Source organism: Orycteropus afer, unplaced genomic scaffold (genome assembly GCF_000298275.1).
Source record: "Orycteropus afer afer isolate SDZICR_OR568_19922 unplaced genomic scaffold, OryAfe1.0 scaffold00412, whole genome shotgun sequence".
NCBI lineage: Eukaryota > Metazoa > Chordata > Mammalia > Tubulidentata > Orycteropodidae > Orycteropus > Orycteropus afer.
In genome coordinates, this window is record NW_006921999.1 from 2,181,183 (window position 1) to 2,198,469 (window position 17,287).

Below are 17,287 nucleotides of genomic sequence, written 5' to 3' on the forward strand. Positions count from 1 at the left end.
CTGGCGGATTAACAACAACAACAACAACATAACATTCACATTGTCTATTTTTCGAAAACATACTTGAATTTTAGGCTCTGTTAATTACAATAAAGGCGACCTGGTGGAACAGTGGTTAGGTGCTCAGTTGCTAACCAAAAGATTGGTGGTTGGAATCCTACAGGCACGCTGCAGGAGAAAGATGTGGCTTTCTGCTTCTGTAAAGATTTACAGGCTCCAAAATCCTAAGGGACTGTTCTCTGTTATACAGGGAAATTATGAGTTGGAATTGACCTGGCTGAAAAGTTTGTGGTTTGGTACTGTAATAGTGATCACTCTCAGTATGTGTTTAGTAATTTAAATTTATTAAACTTATTATTATTTTAGCTCAGTGAAGAAGGTAAATACAAACTCATTTTTCTTTCCGTTGGCTAAGCAAGTCCAGTTCTTCTAATGCATTTAATTTTCAAGAGGCATGAGTATACAATTACAAAATTGACTTTTTGAATCAATGTTACTGTTTCAACAGTTATTATTTGTGTTAAAAGTATTTTTGTTTTCTTTTCAAGCAATGTGGAAGTTGTTCCAAAACCGAAAACCAAACTCATTGCCATTGAGTTGATACTGACTCATAGTGGCCCTATGGGACAGAATAGAACTGACACATAGGATTCCCAAGGCTATAAATCTTCACAGAAGCAGACTGACACATCTTTCAGATGTGTCACAGAGCTGTTTATGGAGTCCAACCACCAATTTTTCTTTTAGCTGCCTAGCACTTTCAACACAGAGGTGGTACATTTATCCCTTTTATATATATATAGGAGAAAATCAACCATATTAGTTCATGAAAATATCAAATATTATATTATTAATAAAAATGATCTTCCACATCTTTATTCATTATACATCATATTTATTTATATATTAGAACAAAGCTTTGAAAAATACATTCTTTTATGAAAATGAGATTATATGAGTTACATTTTTTATATACCAATCTCTATATTGGGAATTATCTGATATTAACTGGTATGGCTTTATTCTATTTTTTTATGTCTGAATGATATTCTATGGTAGAACTGTACCATGATTTATGCAACCAAACCTTGATGATGGGTGCTCTTTTGTTTTCCATGCCTTTGCCCACATGAACAACGCTTTATAGACATCAGTGCACTTTTTGCTAATGGGGGTATGAAATTACCTCTAGAACATATATCAAGAAATGTGATTGTTAGATCAAAGCTTGTATGTATTTCTAATTTTCATAAATATCACACACATTATAATTGACATTTTTACTACTTATGTCAGAAATTACCTCTTTTTTCACATCTCTGTCATCACCAAATATTGTTTATCATTTTACCTTTTTGATTGTCTGATAAATGAAAATGATTTTTAAAACATCCCTAATTATTGAGTAGGTAGAGTATTGCTCTATATACTATTCATTTTGAATTGCCTTTCTGCAAATATGTCTGTTCATATCTTTTGTTAATTTTGGAGTAGGTTGTCTCACTTGTTTTCACCTATTTATAAGAGGGTATGTGTATGTGGAGGAGGTGTGTGTGTATATATCTATATATAAACCTATTAATCCTTTATATGAGAGATATTTTGCAAATATTTTCCATATTTTTTGCCTTGACCTTTTGTTTATGGTCTATTCTATAATGTAATGAAAATTATGTACCTATGTCTATACTAGGTTGCTATTCTACTCTTTTCCACATGAAAGAAATAATGATTTCAAATACTTGAATTTTTTTTTTTTGAGAATTGTTCCCAATTTCACAACTATGTACCTAAATCCAGAATTTGTAAACATATCCTACCCAAGCATGAAAGTTAAACTTTAAAAACTAATAATTAAACAGGAAACACCACTAAGGTATAATTTAATTTTCAAATAAAAAAATGTCACTCCTTTATATTATTGTTACTGTTTTCTTCTCTATTCTCATTACAGTAATTGGCAAGGGTGGATATGTCAGACGAAAACAGGACTCTGATGACAGAATTTGTTCTCACCGGACTTACAGATCATCCTTGGCTGCAGCTTCCCCTGTTCCTGGTGTTCTTGGTGATCTACTTTGTCACCATGGTGGGGAACCTTGGACTGATGGCTCTTATTTGGAAGGACCCTCATCTCCACACACCCATGTACCTATTTCTTGGTGGTTCAGCCTTTGCAGATGCTTTTACTTCAACCTCTGTGACTCCTAGGATGCTACTCAATATCTTAGACAAAACTACAATGATATCCTTGGCTGAGTGCATTACCCAGTTCTATTTTTTTGCTTCTAGTGGAACTACAGAATGTTTTCTCCTGCTGGTGATGGCCTATGACAGATATGTTGCTATATGTAACCCCTTGCTTTATCCTGTGGTGATGTCCAACAGACTCTGCACTCAACTGATAAGTATTTCATATGCTATTGGCTTTCTGCATCCCCTGATTCATGTAATTTTGTCATTAAGATTAGCTTTCTGCAGGTCTAATATAATCCATCATTTTTACTGTGAAATATTACAACTGTTCAAAATCTCATGCATTGACCCATCTATTAATGCATTTATAATATTTATTTTTGGTGCTGTTATACAAATATCCACTTTAATGATCATCATAGTCTCTTATACTCGTGTGATCTCTGACATCCTGAAAAAGAAATCTGAAAAGAACAGAAGCAAAGCCTTCTCCACGTGCAGTGCCCATCTGCTCTCTGTCTCACTGTACTATGGAACTCTCATCTTTATATATCTGCGCCCAGCATCTGGCCTAGGTGAAGATCAGGACAAAATGTACTCTCTATTTTACACCATTATAATTCCTCTGATAAACCCCTTTATTTACAGTCTGAGAAATAAAGAGGTTATAGGTGCCTTGAAGAGAATTACAAACAAGTAAAAAGCTTCCAAGGGAAATTTCACATTCTGTTTCTTCTCACCCTTTGCATAAACTCCCCAAGTCCTATAGATTAGCCATGGTTCTGCTCTGTTACAGAGCAGTAGTGGTCGGAATGGTCAATGAACACTGTGTAAAGGAATTCAGCTTTGTACAAAGCTTACTTGTTGTGGGTTCAGTTGAGGTGTCCTCACATTATTTATAGCTGATGTGCTTGGAAATGGGATCTCTGGTGGTGTAGTGCCCAAGGCATTTGACTGCTAACTAGAAGGCTGGCGTTTCAAACCCACCAGCCACTCTACAGAAGGAAGACTGGATGTGGTGGTTATGTTTGTGTGTCAACTTGGCTGGGCCTGGTTGAGTGGCTGGGCAGCTGATGGTAGTTATTCTCTATAATCAGATTGACAATCAACTCCATGGTGGGATCTACTCCAAGCAGCTGAGAAGCTGTTGTTGGGATGTAGCCTGCTTCCTGTATATAAGGAGAAGCCTTGGGGATAGTCTCTAGCTGACAGCATGTTTGGACCCTGCATATAGCCGTGTCGTTGTTCAGTAGCCTGCCATGCTCTGTTGACCTTGGGGCTTACAATGGACTTACATTAATGGCCTGCTGTGTGGTTTGGTAACATTGGGACTGTGTTTTTTCACTTGTCAACCTTGGGCTTGTGAGTCTCAGCAGCCACCAGCTATCTGAGTGAAAAAAAGCCTCTAGCTTCAGTGGGCCAGCAGCAAGAAGCAGAGCTGGACCCCAAGGCTGAGGGGCTTTCACCCAGCCCCTAGAGCCTGGCACTTTGAACTCAGACTTAAAGCCTCCAAACTGAGAGAATAAATTCCTGCTTGTTCAAGCATCCTATTTGTGGTATATTCTTTTACAGTAGTACTAGGTAATCACAACAATGGGCAATCTACTTCTGCAGAGATACCACCTCCTTGGAAACCCAAGGAGGGGTCACTATGAGTTGTATTTGATTTGATGGCAGTGAGTTTGGTTTTTGGTACCTGGAAATATTGTATTATCTGAGCATTTAGTTTTTGAAAATTTGCTATCTGCCAAATATCCTTCTCACAAATTACATTTAATAATTGACAAATATTCGGGCTGCTATGTAAGTGTAAATTATTTAGTTCATGATGTGCATTAGATGTGTTAGATGTGTGTGTTTATATGATTCTATTATAAACAGAAATTTGGATATAATGACACACACACTATATATTTTTCTTTTTTGCAGAAAATGTTCCTGAAATGAAATTAAGAAAAAATGTGGAGGTCTAAAAATATTAGCATCTTAACAGCAACAATTTTTAAAAAACAGAAGTGTGCTTGTATTAAATAACAGTGTATCAGAATTAAAAGCTTTTCATATCTAAAAGTCACATGATAGCTTTTGTATAAGACATTATATGTTGTTGTTAGTTGCTGTCCGGTTGTTTTTAACTCATAGTGACAAAAGACTGCATATAACAGAACAAAACATTGCATCTTGCACCATCCTCACAATCGTTGTTATACTGATCTCATCATGGTAGCAATAGTGTCAGTCCATCTCATTAAGGGTATTTCCCTTTTTCACTGACCCTCTACTTTATCAAGTATGATATTCTTCTCTAGGGACTGGTCCTTTCTGATAACATGACCAAAGTATGAGATGCAAAGTTTGGCTGTTATCACTTCTAAGGAGCATTCTGGCTGTACTTCCTCCACCACAGATTTGTTCATTATTGTGGTATTTTCAATATTCGTTGCCAATACCACAAGTCAAATACATCAATTCTTCTTTGGTCTTCCTTATTCTTTGTCCAATTTTCAGATGCATACGAGGCTATTGAAAATACCATGACTTGGGTCAGGTGCATCTTAGTCTTTAAGGCAACAACTTTGCTCCTTAACACTTTAAAGAAGCCTTTTGCATCAGATTTGCCCAGTGCAATTCTTTGTTTTTTGTGTGTGCATGTGTGTGTGTGCGTGTGTGTGTGTGTGTGTTGTCCAACCACTGCTTTACATGGGCATTGATTATGGATCCAAGTAAAATGAAATCCTTGACAATTTCAATATTTTCCCCATTTATCAGATATTGCATATTGGTCCAATTGTGAAAATTTTGTTTACTTTTTATTGACATTATATGATATAATGCTATTCCAGAGTTTGCAGACCTGGAGATATTTCAGGATTATATTGTTGAGTGCTATCATGTCAGTTTTAACTCATAGCAATCCTATGTGACAGAGTAGAATTGCTCAACAGGGTTTTTTTGGTTGTAATGTTTATGGAAGCAGATTGCCAGTTCATTGTTCCACTGACAGACTGGGTGAGTTGGATCTGGTGTCTTCTCAATTAGTAGCCTAGTTCCAACTGTCTGTGCTAGTAAGGCTGCTTTCTCAAGATATAACTTAAAAAACCAAACTCACTGCTGTTGAGTAGTTTCTGATTCATAGTGAACCTTCCTTGGGTTTCCGAGATGTATCTCTATGGAAGTAGATTGCACAATCTTCTTTCCGAATCTCACAAATGTTGCTGATCTTCTGCACTGTATTTACACTAGCATATTATTTGCAATAACAATCATGGTCAAACATATAATTAGGGACTTTATTGCTATACTATGAGAGCTAACCAACTATCCAGACACAAGGACAAGAATCTAGTTAAGTCTGTATGGATGTGAGCCCAAGACTGTGGCAGTGGGTTCTTCTAAAACTGAGACCAGGTTCTTGTGGTCTCAGCCATCAATTTATTTCCAATTCATGACAAGACCACATTAAAATATGTAATAATTTATTTTAACAGAATAGAACTGACATAGTTCCCCTTTTGCTAAGAATGAATTATGTTCCTGGAGCAATTGCTTGTCCAAGCATTATGTTTAGAAAAAAAAAAAAAAATTCATAGAAAATGTAAATTAAATAAAAGTTACTAGAAGAGGAGTGAAAATGTGAATCTTGTTTAAGTATTTTTAAATAGTTCTGTGTGTGTGTGTGTGTGTGTGTCTGTGATTCCAACAAATGCACCAAAACATACACTTTTAAATATATATTCATTATTTGACTTATGAATATAAGTGAAAAATCCAACTATTTTGAATAGTTCTACAGTTTTATTCATATAGGTCCCCAAAGACATATGACTTTTCTAAAATTACACAAATGAATATATTATGTTTAGAAATACTATTGACATCAGGATAGTCTGATTAATTTCACAATATTAGTGTTATTTATCACTGACTTATAAGTTAAGTTTGATTTTTGCTGTTAACAATTTCATTTTTTTTTGGATCCTTTTTCTATAATTAGATCCTCTGTTATAGTGTCTTAAATTCTGATTATCATTTTGACAAAAATAAATTTATTTCCACAAAACATGTCTCAACATATATTATCTTGAGCGTATGTCACTGCGTCATGTTGCTCCTTTCTGTGATGATACTTTAAGACCAAACTGTTAAAGCTCCAATGAATTATTACTTTTATATTAACCTTTTATTTTGTGTAATCCTAAAAAATAAAGACTTTAACTTAAGCAGTTTACTTTTATTATATTCAATAAAATTAATAACAGTTACTCAATATTATTTAATATCAGTCTGGTTCAATATTTCAATTTGTTTCAAAATGTCATTTTATGGTTTCATGGTTGAGTCAGGATTTAAACCAGATCAACCAATAGTGAGTGGTAAAATAAATAAGAAAATATGACCCATGAATATACTGCATACAAAAGCCACACCTTAGACACAAAAGTAAGAATCAGCTAAAACTCAATGGATGTAAAACATATATCAAGTAAATTACAACCAAAAAATTCAGGAGTGACAGCATCAATTTCTGATAAAATATACTGTAAGACAAAAACAAGTTGGATGCTATATAAAACAAAGTATGCTATATAATGATTAAAGGGTCAATCCAACAAGAAGGCATATCATAATAAATACCTGCACACCTAATGGAATGTTCTCAAAATATATAAATTAAACTTTAACAGAACTGATAAAAGAAATAAGCAATACCACAATAATACTAGGACACTTTAAGACATTGCTGTTGATGAAGGATAGAACAACAAGAAAGAAACTCAACAAAAATGCACAAGAACTAGCCAACACAATCAACCAACTTGACTTCATAGACATATACAGAACATTTCACTCAACAACAGCACAATATACATTCTTTTTCAGTGCACATGGATCATAATACAGAATAGACCATATGTTAGGACACAAAGTAAGCCTTAATAAATTAATAAAAACATTGAAATAGTACAAAGCATCTTCTCAGATCACAATGCTTTAAAGTTAGTAGTCAGTCACAAGAGTAAGGTAAAAAATAAAATACATGAAAGCTGAATAAACACCCTGCTCAAAAACTACTGCAGCACCACTGTTGTTGTTGTTGTTGTTGTTATGTGCTGTTGAGTTGGACCCGACTCAGAGCGACCCCTCCTTGGGTTTCTGAGGTGGTGTCACTACAGAAATTGATTGTCCAACTTTCCTTCCAAGGAGTGGCTGGTGAGTTTGAATCACCAGCCTTCTGGTTATCAATCAGGTGCCTTAGGCACTATGAAGAAATAAAAATGAAATAAAAAATTCCTAGAATCAAAAGGGAATGAAAATACAATATTCCAAAGCCTTTGGGACACAGCAAACACAGTAATCACCTTAGAGAAATATCTGCACACACAAAAGAGAAGAATCAAAATTACCATCTGAACCTCAAAAATCCAACAGCTAGAAAAAGAAAAAAAAAGAAAAAAGCCTACAGTCACTATAAGAAAAGAAAAAAAATAATGATTATAGAAGTAATAAATTAAACATAAAACAAAAACAGTAGAAAGAATCAACAAGACTAGAAGTTGGTTCTTCAAAAGGATTAATACAATAGACTAACTACTGGCAAATATAAAAAAAAGGAAAAGAAGGAGAAGATGCAAATAACACAAGTAAGAAATAATATGCTTGATTTCACAACAGAATCATGTGAAATAAGAAGGATATTTTAAAATTATGTAAGGTAGTATTTTATTGTTTTTGGGGAATATTTACACAGTGAGGTAAGCTTCCATTTGACAATTTCAAGAGAACTTGTTCAGTGGCATTAGTTATATATTTCCCATTGTGTCAACATTCTTTTTAACTGTGTTCTGGTTGTTCCATTTCCAGTACTCTGGTTTCCCTTCTCTCTTATCTTCTCATCTTTACTGTAGATTAAATGTCGGCCTTTTGGATTCACATAGATGATTTTCTTAGTAGAGCACTGATCTAATATACTATATCCTTTACTTTGTGTGTCTCTCTACTTTTCTGCTAAAAGGTGGTATCAGAGGATAGTTATGCTTCAAGATATAAAGAGTATCTTTTTTTTTTTTTTTAATTTGAGTTTTATTCTGTATTTTTCTCCCTCTTTTACTGGGGTCATCTATTGTGAGCACCATCAGATTGGCTGGTGATGGTAGTTGGGAACCATCTAGTTATTCAGATGTCAGAGTATTGAGGTTGTGTTTTATGTAGGCTATCAGCCTTGTACACTTGTTTCTTCTCTGAGATTTTGGTTACATTATTACTCTTTTGCTTCTGACCAATAGAAACCAAGAGTTGTATCTTAGATGGCTGTTCCCAAGCTTTTAACACCAGGTGCTTCTCACTTCACTAGAATGTAGAAGATAAACTTTGTTAATTATATCATGCCAGTTGACTGATTTTATTTTATTCATCTGATTTAATTTTATTGATTCAATTTGATTCCTGTGTATTCCATCCAATGAGGTCCACATGTATAAATGATGACTATATACATGGACCTCATTGGATGGCATAGACAGGAATCAAATCAACTACCTCTGTGGAAAGAGATGATGGAAAAGCTCAATATCAGCAGTCAGCACAAGGACAGGGGCTGAATATGAATCAGACTGTCTATCGCTAATAGCCAAGTTTAAGTTGAAGGTGAAGAAAATTAAGACAAGGGCATGAGAGCCAAAATATGACCTTGAGTATATCCTACTTGAATTTAAAAACCATTTGAGGAATAGATTTGATGCACTGGACATCAGAGACTGAAGACCAAATAAGTTGTAAGAGGACATCAAGAATGACGTGAAGAAGGCAAAAGGCCATTACAAATACAGGAAAGAAAGATACCAAAGTGAATATTGGAAGAGACTCTGAAACTTGCTTTTGAAGGGAGAGTAGCTAAAGCAAATAGAAGAAATGATGATGTAAGCCAGCTGAACAGATTAAAGGCAGCTGGAGAGAAGAAAATAAAATATTATAATGAAATGTTCAAAGACCTGGAGTTGGAAAATCAAAAGGGAAGAGCACATTTAGCACTTCTCAAACAGAAAGAAATGAAAAAAAAAAAAAAGGTCAAGCCTTGAGTTGTGTGTGATATTGAAGGATTCTATGGGCAAAATATTTAATGATGCAGAAAGCATCAAAAGAATATGGAAGAAATACAGAGTCACTGAACCTGAAAGAAATGGTCAACATTCTACCATTTCAGGAGGTAGCGTATGATCAAGAACCAATTGTTTGGACAGAAGAAATTCAAGTTGCATTGATAGAATTGGTGAAAAACAGGCTGTAGGAACAGAAAGAATACCCATTGAGATGTTTCAAAAAGCTGATGCAGCACTGGAGGCTCTCATTTCTTTATTTTATTTTATTTTTTGTGCTTTAGGTGCAAATTTACAGAGCAGAGGTTTTTTTTTACATTCAACATTTCATGTACATTTGGTTTCACTCCCCAATTATCATCACCAGTCCTAACCCACTTTCTCCCCTCCTTACCCAGTAACTCCCTCCCCTGGTGCCCCTCACAGTTATGCACTCCTGTGTGTCCTGCATTTCATCTGTGAAAATGTTGCCCTTCTAGTGCCTTGTGGTCAAATGCTCCAAGGGATGCATCTCCATAGAGTATGTGGGTGCATTGCCCTGGGTTGAGTGGTCTGCGTGTACATCTTATCTACTATGGGTTAAGTGGTCTGTGTGGTCTTATTTACTATTGGGGTAATAGCCAGCCCCTTGGAGTGAATTTTATTCCATGCCTGAAGTGTATCCCAGGGCCATAGTATTGGCCAGACTCAATCCAACCAGGGATTCTGGTCATTATTGTGTTTTTGGATTTTGTTCCACATTTTTCCTCCCACTCTTTCCAGGATCTCCAGTTTTGATCCTTTCCCGAGTGGTTGACATTGTTAGCCAGACAAAATCCAGTTCTTCTGGTTTCAAGGTCCATCATGTCCTACGGCTGATTGCTTCCACCTGTCTTTGGTTTTTTCACTCTTCTTCGTTTTGAAGACACTGCCCTGACTCATAGAGACCCCTCTTTTTGTTTCGAGGAGGTATCATTGTGAGGAGTGGCTGGTGGGTTTGAACCACCAGCCTTCTGGTTAGCAGTCAAATGCCTTAGGCTCATCTGAGATGACTGCTTGAAAGCTTTTAAGACCCCAGTTGCTACTCACCAGTGTAGGTTGTGGAACAAGATTTTTAATGTATTTTATTGTGCCAATTGAGTCTGGTGTTCCTCAATACCATGGTTCTGAGTCAATAGATCCATTGGATCTCTCTCCCAGTGTCTGCCTGTGAAGGATTTCTCTCTGTTTTCTGTTGTTTCTGTAAGGATTGTGGGTATTTTGTATTGCTGGTATCTGTGCAAGATTAGCCTCAGCTGAATCCATCCTGGGTCTAGAGTATAATCCTGTTCACTGACCCATCTGATCTTCTCAGTTGTTTATGTGTTTATCCGTAGCCTGCTGTTTGGTGTTAATGGTAATGCAACATTGTGGATATACTGCTATTAGCCTCTGTCATCTGTATCTTATGTGCACAATTAGGTGTCCTCCCTTTCCCTAATGTTATCATGGTGGTCACAGACTATTTCCATACCATTCCTCCCTTTACCCACATCAGAGTGTGGCCCCCAACTAGCCCCAAATTAATCCCTCCCCTTCCCTTCCCACCCTGGTAACCTACAAAGTAAGTTCCCTTCCTTAAGCAAACCCGTTTTGTCTTTTTACAGTAATGGGCTCATGCAATATTTGTCCTTCTGCAATTGGCTTATTTCATTCAGTATATGTCCTCCGGGCACATCCATGTTCTTTGATGATTCACGTATCCTTCATTGTTCTTTAATGTAGCATAGTATTCCTTTGTGTTAATGTACCATAATTTGGTTATCCATTCATCCATTGATGGGCATTTAGGTTGTTTCCATCTCTTTGCTATAGTGAATTGTGCTGTAATGAATATAGGTGTGTTTGTGTCTGTTAGTGCACGGCCTTTCTCTTCTTTAGGATAATATATTCTTTAGTAATAGAATTGCTGGGTCAAATGGTATTTCTATTTTCAGTTTTTTAAGGAAATGCCATACCATTTGCCACAATGGTTGTACCATTTTACAATCCCACCAGCAGTGCACAAGAATTCCAGTCTCTCCACAACCTCTCCAGCATTTGTTATTTTCTGTTCTGTTGAACTTTGCTGTTATTTCTGGGGTGAGATTATATTTCATCATTGTTTTGAATTGCACCTCTCTAATGACTGAAGATCTTGAGCAATTCCTCATGTATTTGTTGGTCACCAGCATATCATCTTTAGCGAAGTGTCTGTTCAAGTCTTTTGCCCATTTTTTAATTGGGTTGTTTGTCTTTTTGGTGTTGAAGTGTTGAGGTTTTCTATAGATATTGGAAATAAGTCCTGTGTCAGATATGTCAAAGACAAATATTTTCTCCCAATCTGTAGGTTCTCTTTTTACCCTTTTGATGATGTCTTTTGATGTTCATAAGAATTTAATTTTTAAAATGTCCCAGTCATCTAGCTTCTCTTCTACCTCCTGTGTATTCTGGGTTATGTTTGATAGTCTGTTTATGTTGTAAATGAAGGCTCCTAGATTTGCACCTATTTTATCTTTGATGAATTTTATCATTTTGGGTTTTAATTTCAAGTCTTTGATCCAGCTTGAGTTTGCTTTTTTGCGCTGGATGAGGTATGGGTCTTGTTTAATTTTTCTGCAAGTGGATATCCAGTTTTGCTAGCACCATTTGTTAAAGAGGCGCTCTCTTCCCCATTGAATGGGTTTTCTTCCTTTTTCAAAGATCAGCTGTCCATAGATGGACAGATCTATTTCTGGACTTTGGATTCTGTCCCATTAGTCTATCTGTCTATTATTGTACCAATACCATGCTGTTTTGACTACTGTGGCTGTATAGTAGGTTTTAAGATCTGAGAATGTGAGACCTTCAACTTTGTTCTTCTTCTTCAGAAGTGCTCTGCTTATCCAAGGTCTCTTTCCTTTCCATATGAAGTTAGTAATTGGTTTTTTCATGTCTTTAAAAAATGTTATGGACATCTGGATTGGGAGTGTATTGAATGTGTAGATTGCTTTAGGTAGTATTGACATTTTCATAATATTCAGTCTTCCTATCCATGAACAAAGCAGGTTCTTCCATTTATGTAGAGCCCTTGTTGTCTCCTGTAGTAGTGTTTTATAGTTTTCTTTGTATAGGTCTTTTGTGTCTCTGGTAAGATTTATGCCTAGATATTTTATATTTTTAATAGCTATTGTTGATGGTATTGTTTCCCTTATTTCTTCTTTGGAGGTCTTTTTGTTGGTGCAGAGGAATGCAACTGATTTTTGTATACTGACCTTGTACCTGCCACTTTGCTGAACCTATCAGTTTCAGTATTTTTTTTTTTTTTTTTGGCTGATTCTCTTTGATTTTCTATGTATAGGATCATATCATCTGCAAATAGAAATAGTTTTACTTCCTCTTTGCCTATTTGGATGCCTTTTTTTCTTTTTCTTGTCTTATTGCTCTGGCCAGGACTTCCAATAAAATGCTAAATAGGAGTGGTGATAGAGGGCATTCCTTCATGACAAATTATGGATAACATTGAGAAGAATGGGAATTGCTGAACACTTGGTTGTACTCATGAGGAACCTGTACCTTGACCAGGAGGCTGTCGTTTGAATGGAACAAGGGACATTGCATGGTTTAAAATCAAGAAGGGAGTGTGTCAGGGTTGTATCTTTCCCCATACTTTTTCAATCTATATTCTGAGCAAATAATCTGAGAAGCTGGACTATATGAAGGAAAATGTGGCATCAGGATTGGAGGAAGAATCATTAACAACCTGAGATACACTGATGATACAACTTTGCTTGCTGAAAGTGAGGATGACTTGAGGCACTTACTGATGAAGATTGAGGAACACAGTCTGCAGTATGGATTACGTCTCAATATAAAGAAGACAAAAATCCTCACAACTGGACCAATTAGCAGCATCATGATAAATGGAGAAAAGATTGAGGTTGTCAAAGAAATCACGTTGCTTGATTCTACAATCAAGGCCAATGGAAGCAGCAGTCAGGACATTAGACAACATCTAGCACTGGGTAGGTCAGCTGCAAAAGAACTCTTTCAAGTGCTGAGGAGCAAGGATATCTCCTTGAGGACTAAGGTGTCCCTGACACAGGCCATGATATTTCCAATTGCCTCCTATGCATGTGACAGCTGGACAATGAATAAGGAAGATCGAAGAAGAGTTGATGTTTTTGAATTGTGGTGCTGGCGAGGAATGCTGAAGGTACCATGGACTGCCAAAAGAACTAACACATCTGTCCTGGAAGAAGTGCAGCCAAGATGCTCTTTGGAAGCAAGGATGACCAGACTTTGTCTCACCTACTTTGGTCATGTTGTCAGAGGGGATCATTCCCTGGAGAAGGATGTCATGCTTTGTAAGGTGGAGGGTTGATGAAAGAGGGGAAGGCCTTCATCAAGATGGATTGACAAAGTGGCTGTGACAATGGGCTCAAGTATAGCAAGGGTCATGGAGCTGGCATGGGATCAGGCGGTGTTTTGTTCTGCTGTGCATGGGTCTCTATGAGTTGGAAGCAACACGATGGCACCTACAACAGCAACAGAGGGCATTCCTGTCTCTTTTCCATTTTTATGCTTTGAGTCTTTCTCCATTAATAATGATGCTGGCCATTTGTTTTGTATATATGCCCTTTGTTATGTTGAGGAATTTCCCTTCTGTCTCTATTTTGCTGAGAGTTCTGAACAGGAACCGGTATTGTATTTTATCAAGTGTCTTTTCTACATTGATTGATATAATCATATGGTTCTTTTCTTTTGTTTTGTTTATGTGGTGGATTACATTGATTGTTTTTCTGATTTTGAACCATCCTTGCATATCAGGTATGAATCCCACTTGGTCAGGTTGTATTATTTTTTTGATATGTTGTTGGATTTGGTTGGCTAGGATTTTGTTGAAGATTTTTGCATCTATGTTCATGAGTGATATTTTTCTGTAGTTTTCCTTTTTAGTAGTGTCTTTTCCTTGTTTTGGTATTAGTGTTATGCTTGCTTCATAAAATGAGTTTGGGAATATTCCATCTTTTTCTATGTTCTAGAATAGCTTGATTAGTAGAGGTGTCAACTCTTCTCTGAATATTTGGTAAAATTCTCCAGTAAATCCACCAGGGCCAAGAATTTTCCTTGTGGGAGTTTTTTTTAATGACCTGCTCAATTTCTTCTTTTGCTATGGGTCTGTTCAAGTATTCTGTTTCTGAGTGGGATAGTTTAGGTAGGTCTTGTGATTCCAGAAACTTGTCCATCTCTTCTGGGTTCTCAAATCTGTTGGAGTACATTTTTTTCATAATATTCTGTCAGTATCTATTTTATTTCAGTTGGTTCTGTTGTGATGATACCCTGTTCATTCACTATTCTTGTAACTTGCATCTTCTTTTTTTTCTTTTGTTGGATTTGCCAATGGTTTGTCAATTTTGTTAATCTTTTTGAAGAGCTAGCTTTTTGTTTTGATGATTTGCTTTCTTTTGTTTTGTTTTCTATTTCATTTACTTCTGCTCTGATCTTTATTATTTCCTTACTTCTAGAGACTGTAGGATTCTTTTGTTGTTCTTTTTCTAATTATTGGAGTTGTTGAATTAGAGTGTTGAGTTTGTTTCTTTCTTCTTTTTGACCTATCCATTTATTGCTATAAACTGCTAAGTACTGCTTTCACTGTGTCCCATACATTTTGTAATGATGTATCTTCATTCTCATTTATTTCTAGGAATTTTTTTTTTTTAATTTCACATTTTATTTCTTCTATTACCCAGTTGTTTTTGTAGCAGGGCATTCAACTTCCACATGTTTGATGTTTTTTTCCTTGATCTTCCTATTATTAATTTCTAATTTTATAGCATTGTGTTCTGAGAAGATGCTTTGTAGTATTTCAGTGTTTTTGAATTTACTGAGACTTGTTTTATGTCCTAACAGATGATCTGTTCTGGAGAATGATCCATGTCCGCAGAAGAATGTGAATTGTGCTTTTGTTGGATAGAATGTTCTGTATATGTCCATGAGGTCGAGTTGGTTGATTGTGCTGTTGAATTCTTCTATATCTTTGTTGATTTTTTTTTTTTTTTCTAGTTGATATGTCCTTCCTTGAAAGTGGTATGTTAAAGTCTCCTACTACTATTGTAGAGTTGCCTATTTTCCATTTCAATTGACTTTATATTTGTTTCATATATTTTGGAGCACTTTCATTGGGTGCATATTTATTATCATAATGTCTTCTTTGTCAATTCACCCTTCCAGCATCACATAGTGTCCTTCTTTGTCTCTTATGTTGTTTTTCACATTAATCTATTTTATCAGAAAATAATATTGCCAATCCTGCTTTTTCTTGGTTACCGTTGGATTGGTATATTTTTTTGTATCCCTTAAGTCTTAATCTGTTTTTATCTTTGTGTCTAAGATGGATCTCTTGTCGGCAGCATATGGATGGGTCTTCTTTTCTTATCTAGTTTGCTGCTCTATTTCTCTTGATTGGTGCACTTAGTCCATTCACATTGAGTATAATTAGTGATAGATATGAATTGATTACTGTCATTCTGTTGCGTTTTTTTTGTCATGTTGTTGTAGTTTCCTTGGTCCATATGGTTTTCTGTGCTGAGTTCATTTTGTTGTCAAGCATTTCCTCTCTTTTCTTCCTTATTATTGGTTTTGTGCTTACTAAGCCTTAATGTTTTTCTTCCTTCTGGATCTAATCTACTTGGTTATTTGTTGTTATCATGCGTAGATTGGCTTCATTGATTTTTAGTGTGCAATGTTTTATGGTCTTATTTGACCATCTATTTCTGATTTGGTTTCAGTGTTGATGTTGTGTGTCCTGATTTTGTTTTTCTCTATTGTGGGTTCTCTATTGGAAGGACTTCCTTAAGCATTTCTTGTAGGGTTGGTCTGGTTTTCACAAAATATCTTAATTTCTGTTTGTCTGAGAATGTCTTGATTTCACACTCATATTTGATGGGCAATTTGGCTATATATAGGATTCTTGTTGGAAGTTCTTTCCTTCAGTATTTTATATATGCCATCCCATTACCTTATTGATGGCATGGTTTCTGCTGAATAATCAGAACTCAGCCTAACTGTTTGATTATTATAAGTAATATTTCTTTTGTCCTGAGCAGCTCATAATCTCTTTCTTTGTCTTTGGAGAGTATGATTATGATATGACTAGTGTTTTTCTCTTGGGATCTATCCTGTATGGGTTTCTTTGAGCTTCTTGGACAAATATTCTTTTCTTCCTTCATGATATTGGGGAAGTTTTCTGTTATTAATTCTTCCACAATTTTCTCAGTGTTTTTTTTTTTTTTTTTTACCTCTTCTTGTTCTGGAATTCCAATGAAACATGTGTTGTTTCTTTCCATGTTCTCCCATATAAGTTTTAGGTTCTCTTTATTTCTCTTAAATCTTTATTCTGATTTTTTCTTCATACAGGCTGGTGACAAGGGATTTATCTTCTAGTTGGGAAATACATTCTTCAGGCAGTTCTAGTTCCTTTGTGCTTTCACTATGTTTAATTCTGTAATTTTGGTATTCATCTTCTGGATTTCTAACTGCTGTTTTTGTATGAGTTCTGATTGTGTATTAATATTGTTATTTTGTTCTTGAATGATTTTCCTAAGTTCTTCAGGATACTGTCTGCGTTCTACTTGATTCTGTTTGGAGTTTCCTTAAGCTCTTGTAGAGTTCTATAAACATACCTTCTAAATTCCTTCTTGGATGATTCTATTGCCTACTCTTCTCCCATGTTTAATGAGACTTTTGTTTGGGATTTTATTTCTACTGTCTTATCTTGTTTACTTTTTGTTTGATTTGAGGTTTCCTGTTGCTTCCTAGAGATTTTGAAATTGTCTTTAACTGTTAGTTATGTAATGATTTGTGGGTTTAAAAAGCAACCTATTTTGGATATTCAAAGAGACAGCGCTCTTGCAGATTTCTGGGGCTTAAGAACACGTTCTGCTTTCCAGCAACCCCAAGGACACTCGGGGCCTGCAAGACTGAAAAGGTACAACATTCTTCTTGTTACTACACCCCAC

At 35.7% G+C, this 17,287-nt stretch overlaps 1 protein-coding gene across 1 annotated transcript; it reads left to right on the forward strand.

Moving 5' to 3' along the window:
• The first annotated feature begins 1,972 nt into the window (after positions 1 to 1,972).
• On the forward strand, positions 1,973 to 2,896 carry LOC122151374 (olfactory receptor 5AC2-like). The gene has a single exon (XM_042782689.1). It carries the CDS (start codon positions 1,973 to 1,975, stop codon positions 2,894 to 2,896), a length of 924 nt encoding a protein of 307 aa, XP_042638623.1.
• Positions 2,897 to 17,287: the final 14,391 nt, after the last annotated feature.

What these genes read in the sequence shown, in the direction of transcription:
- LOC122151374 (XM_042782689.1), top strand. Translation starts at nt 1,973, where the DNA reads ATGTCAGACGAAAACAGGACTCTGATGACAGAATTTGTTCTCACCGGA.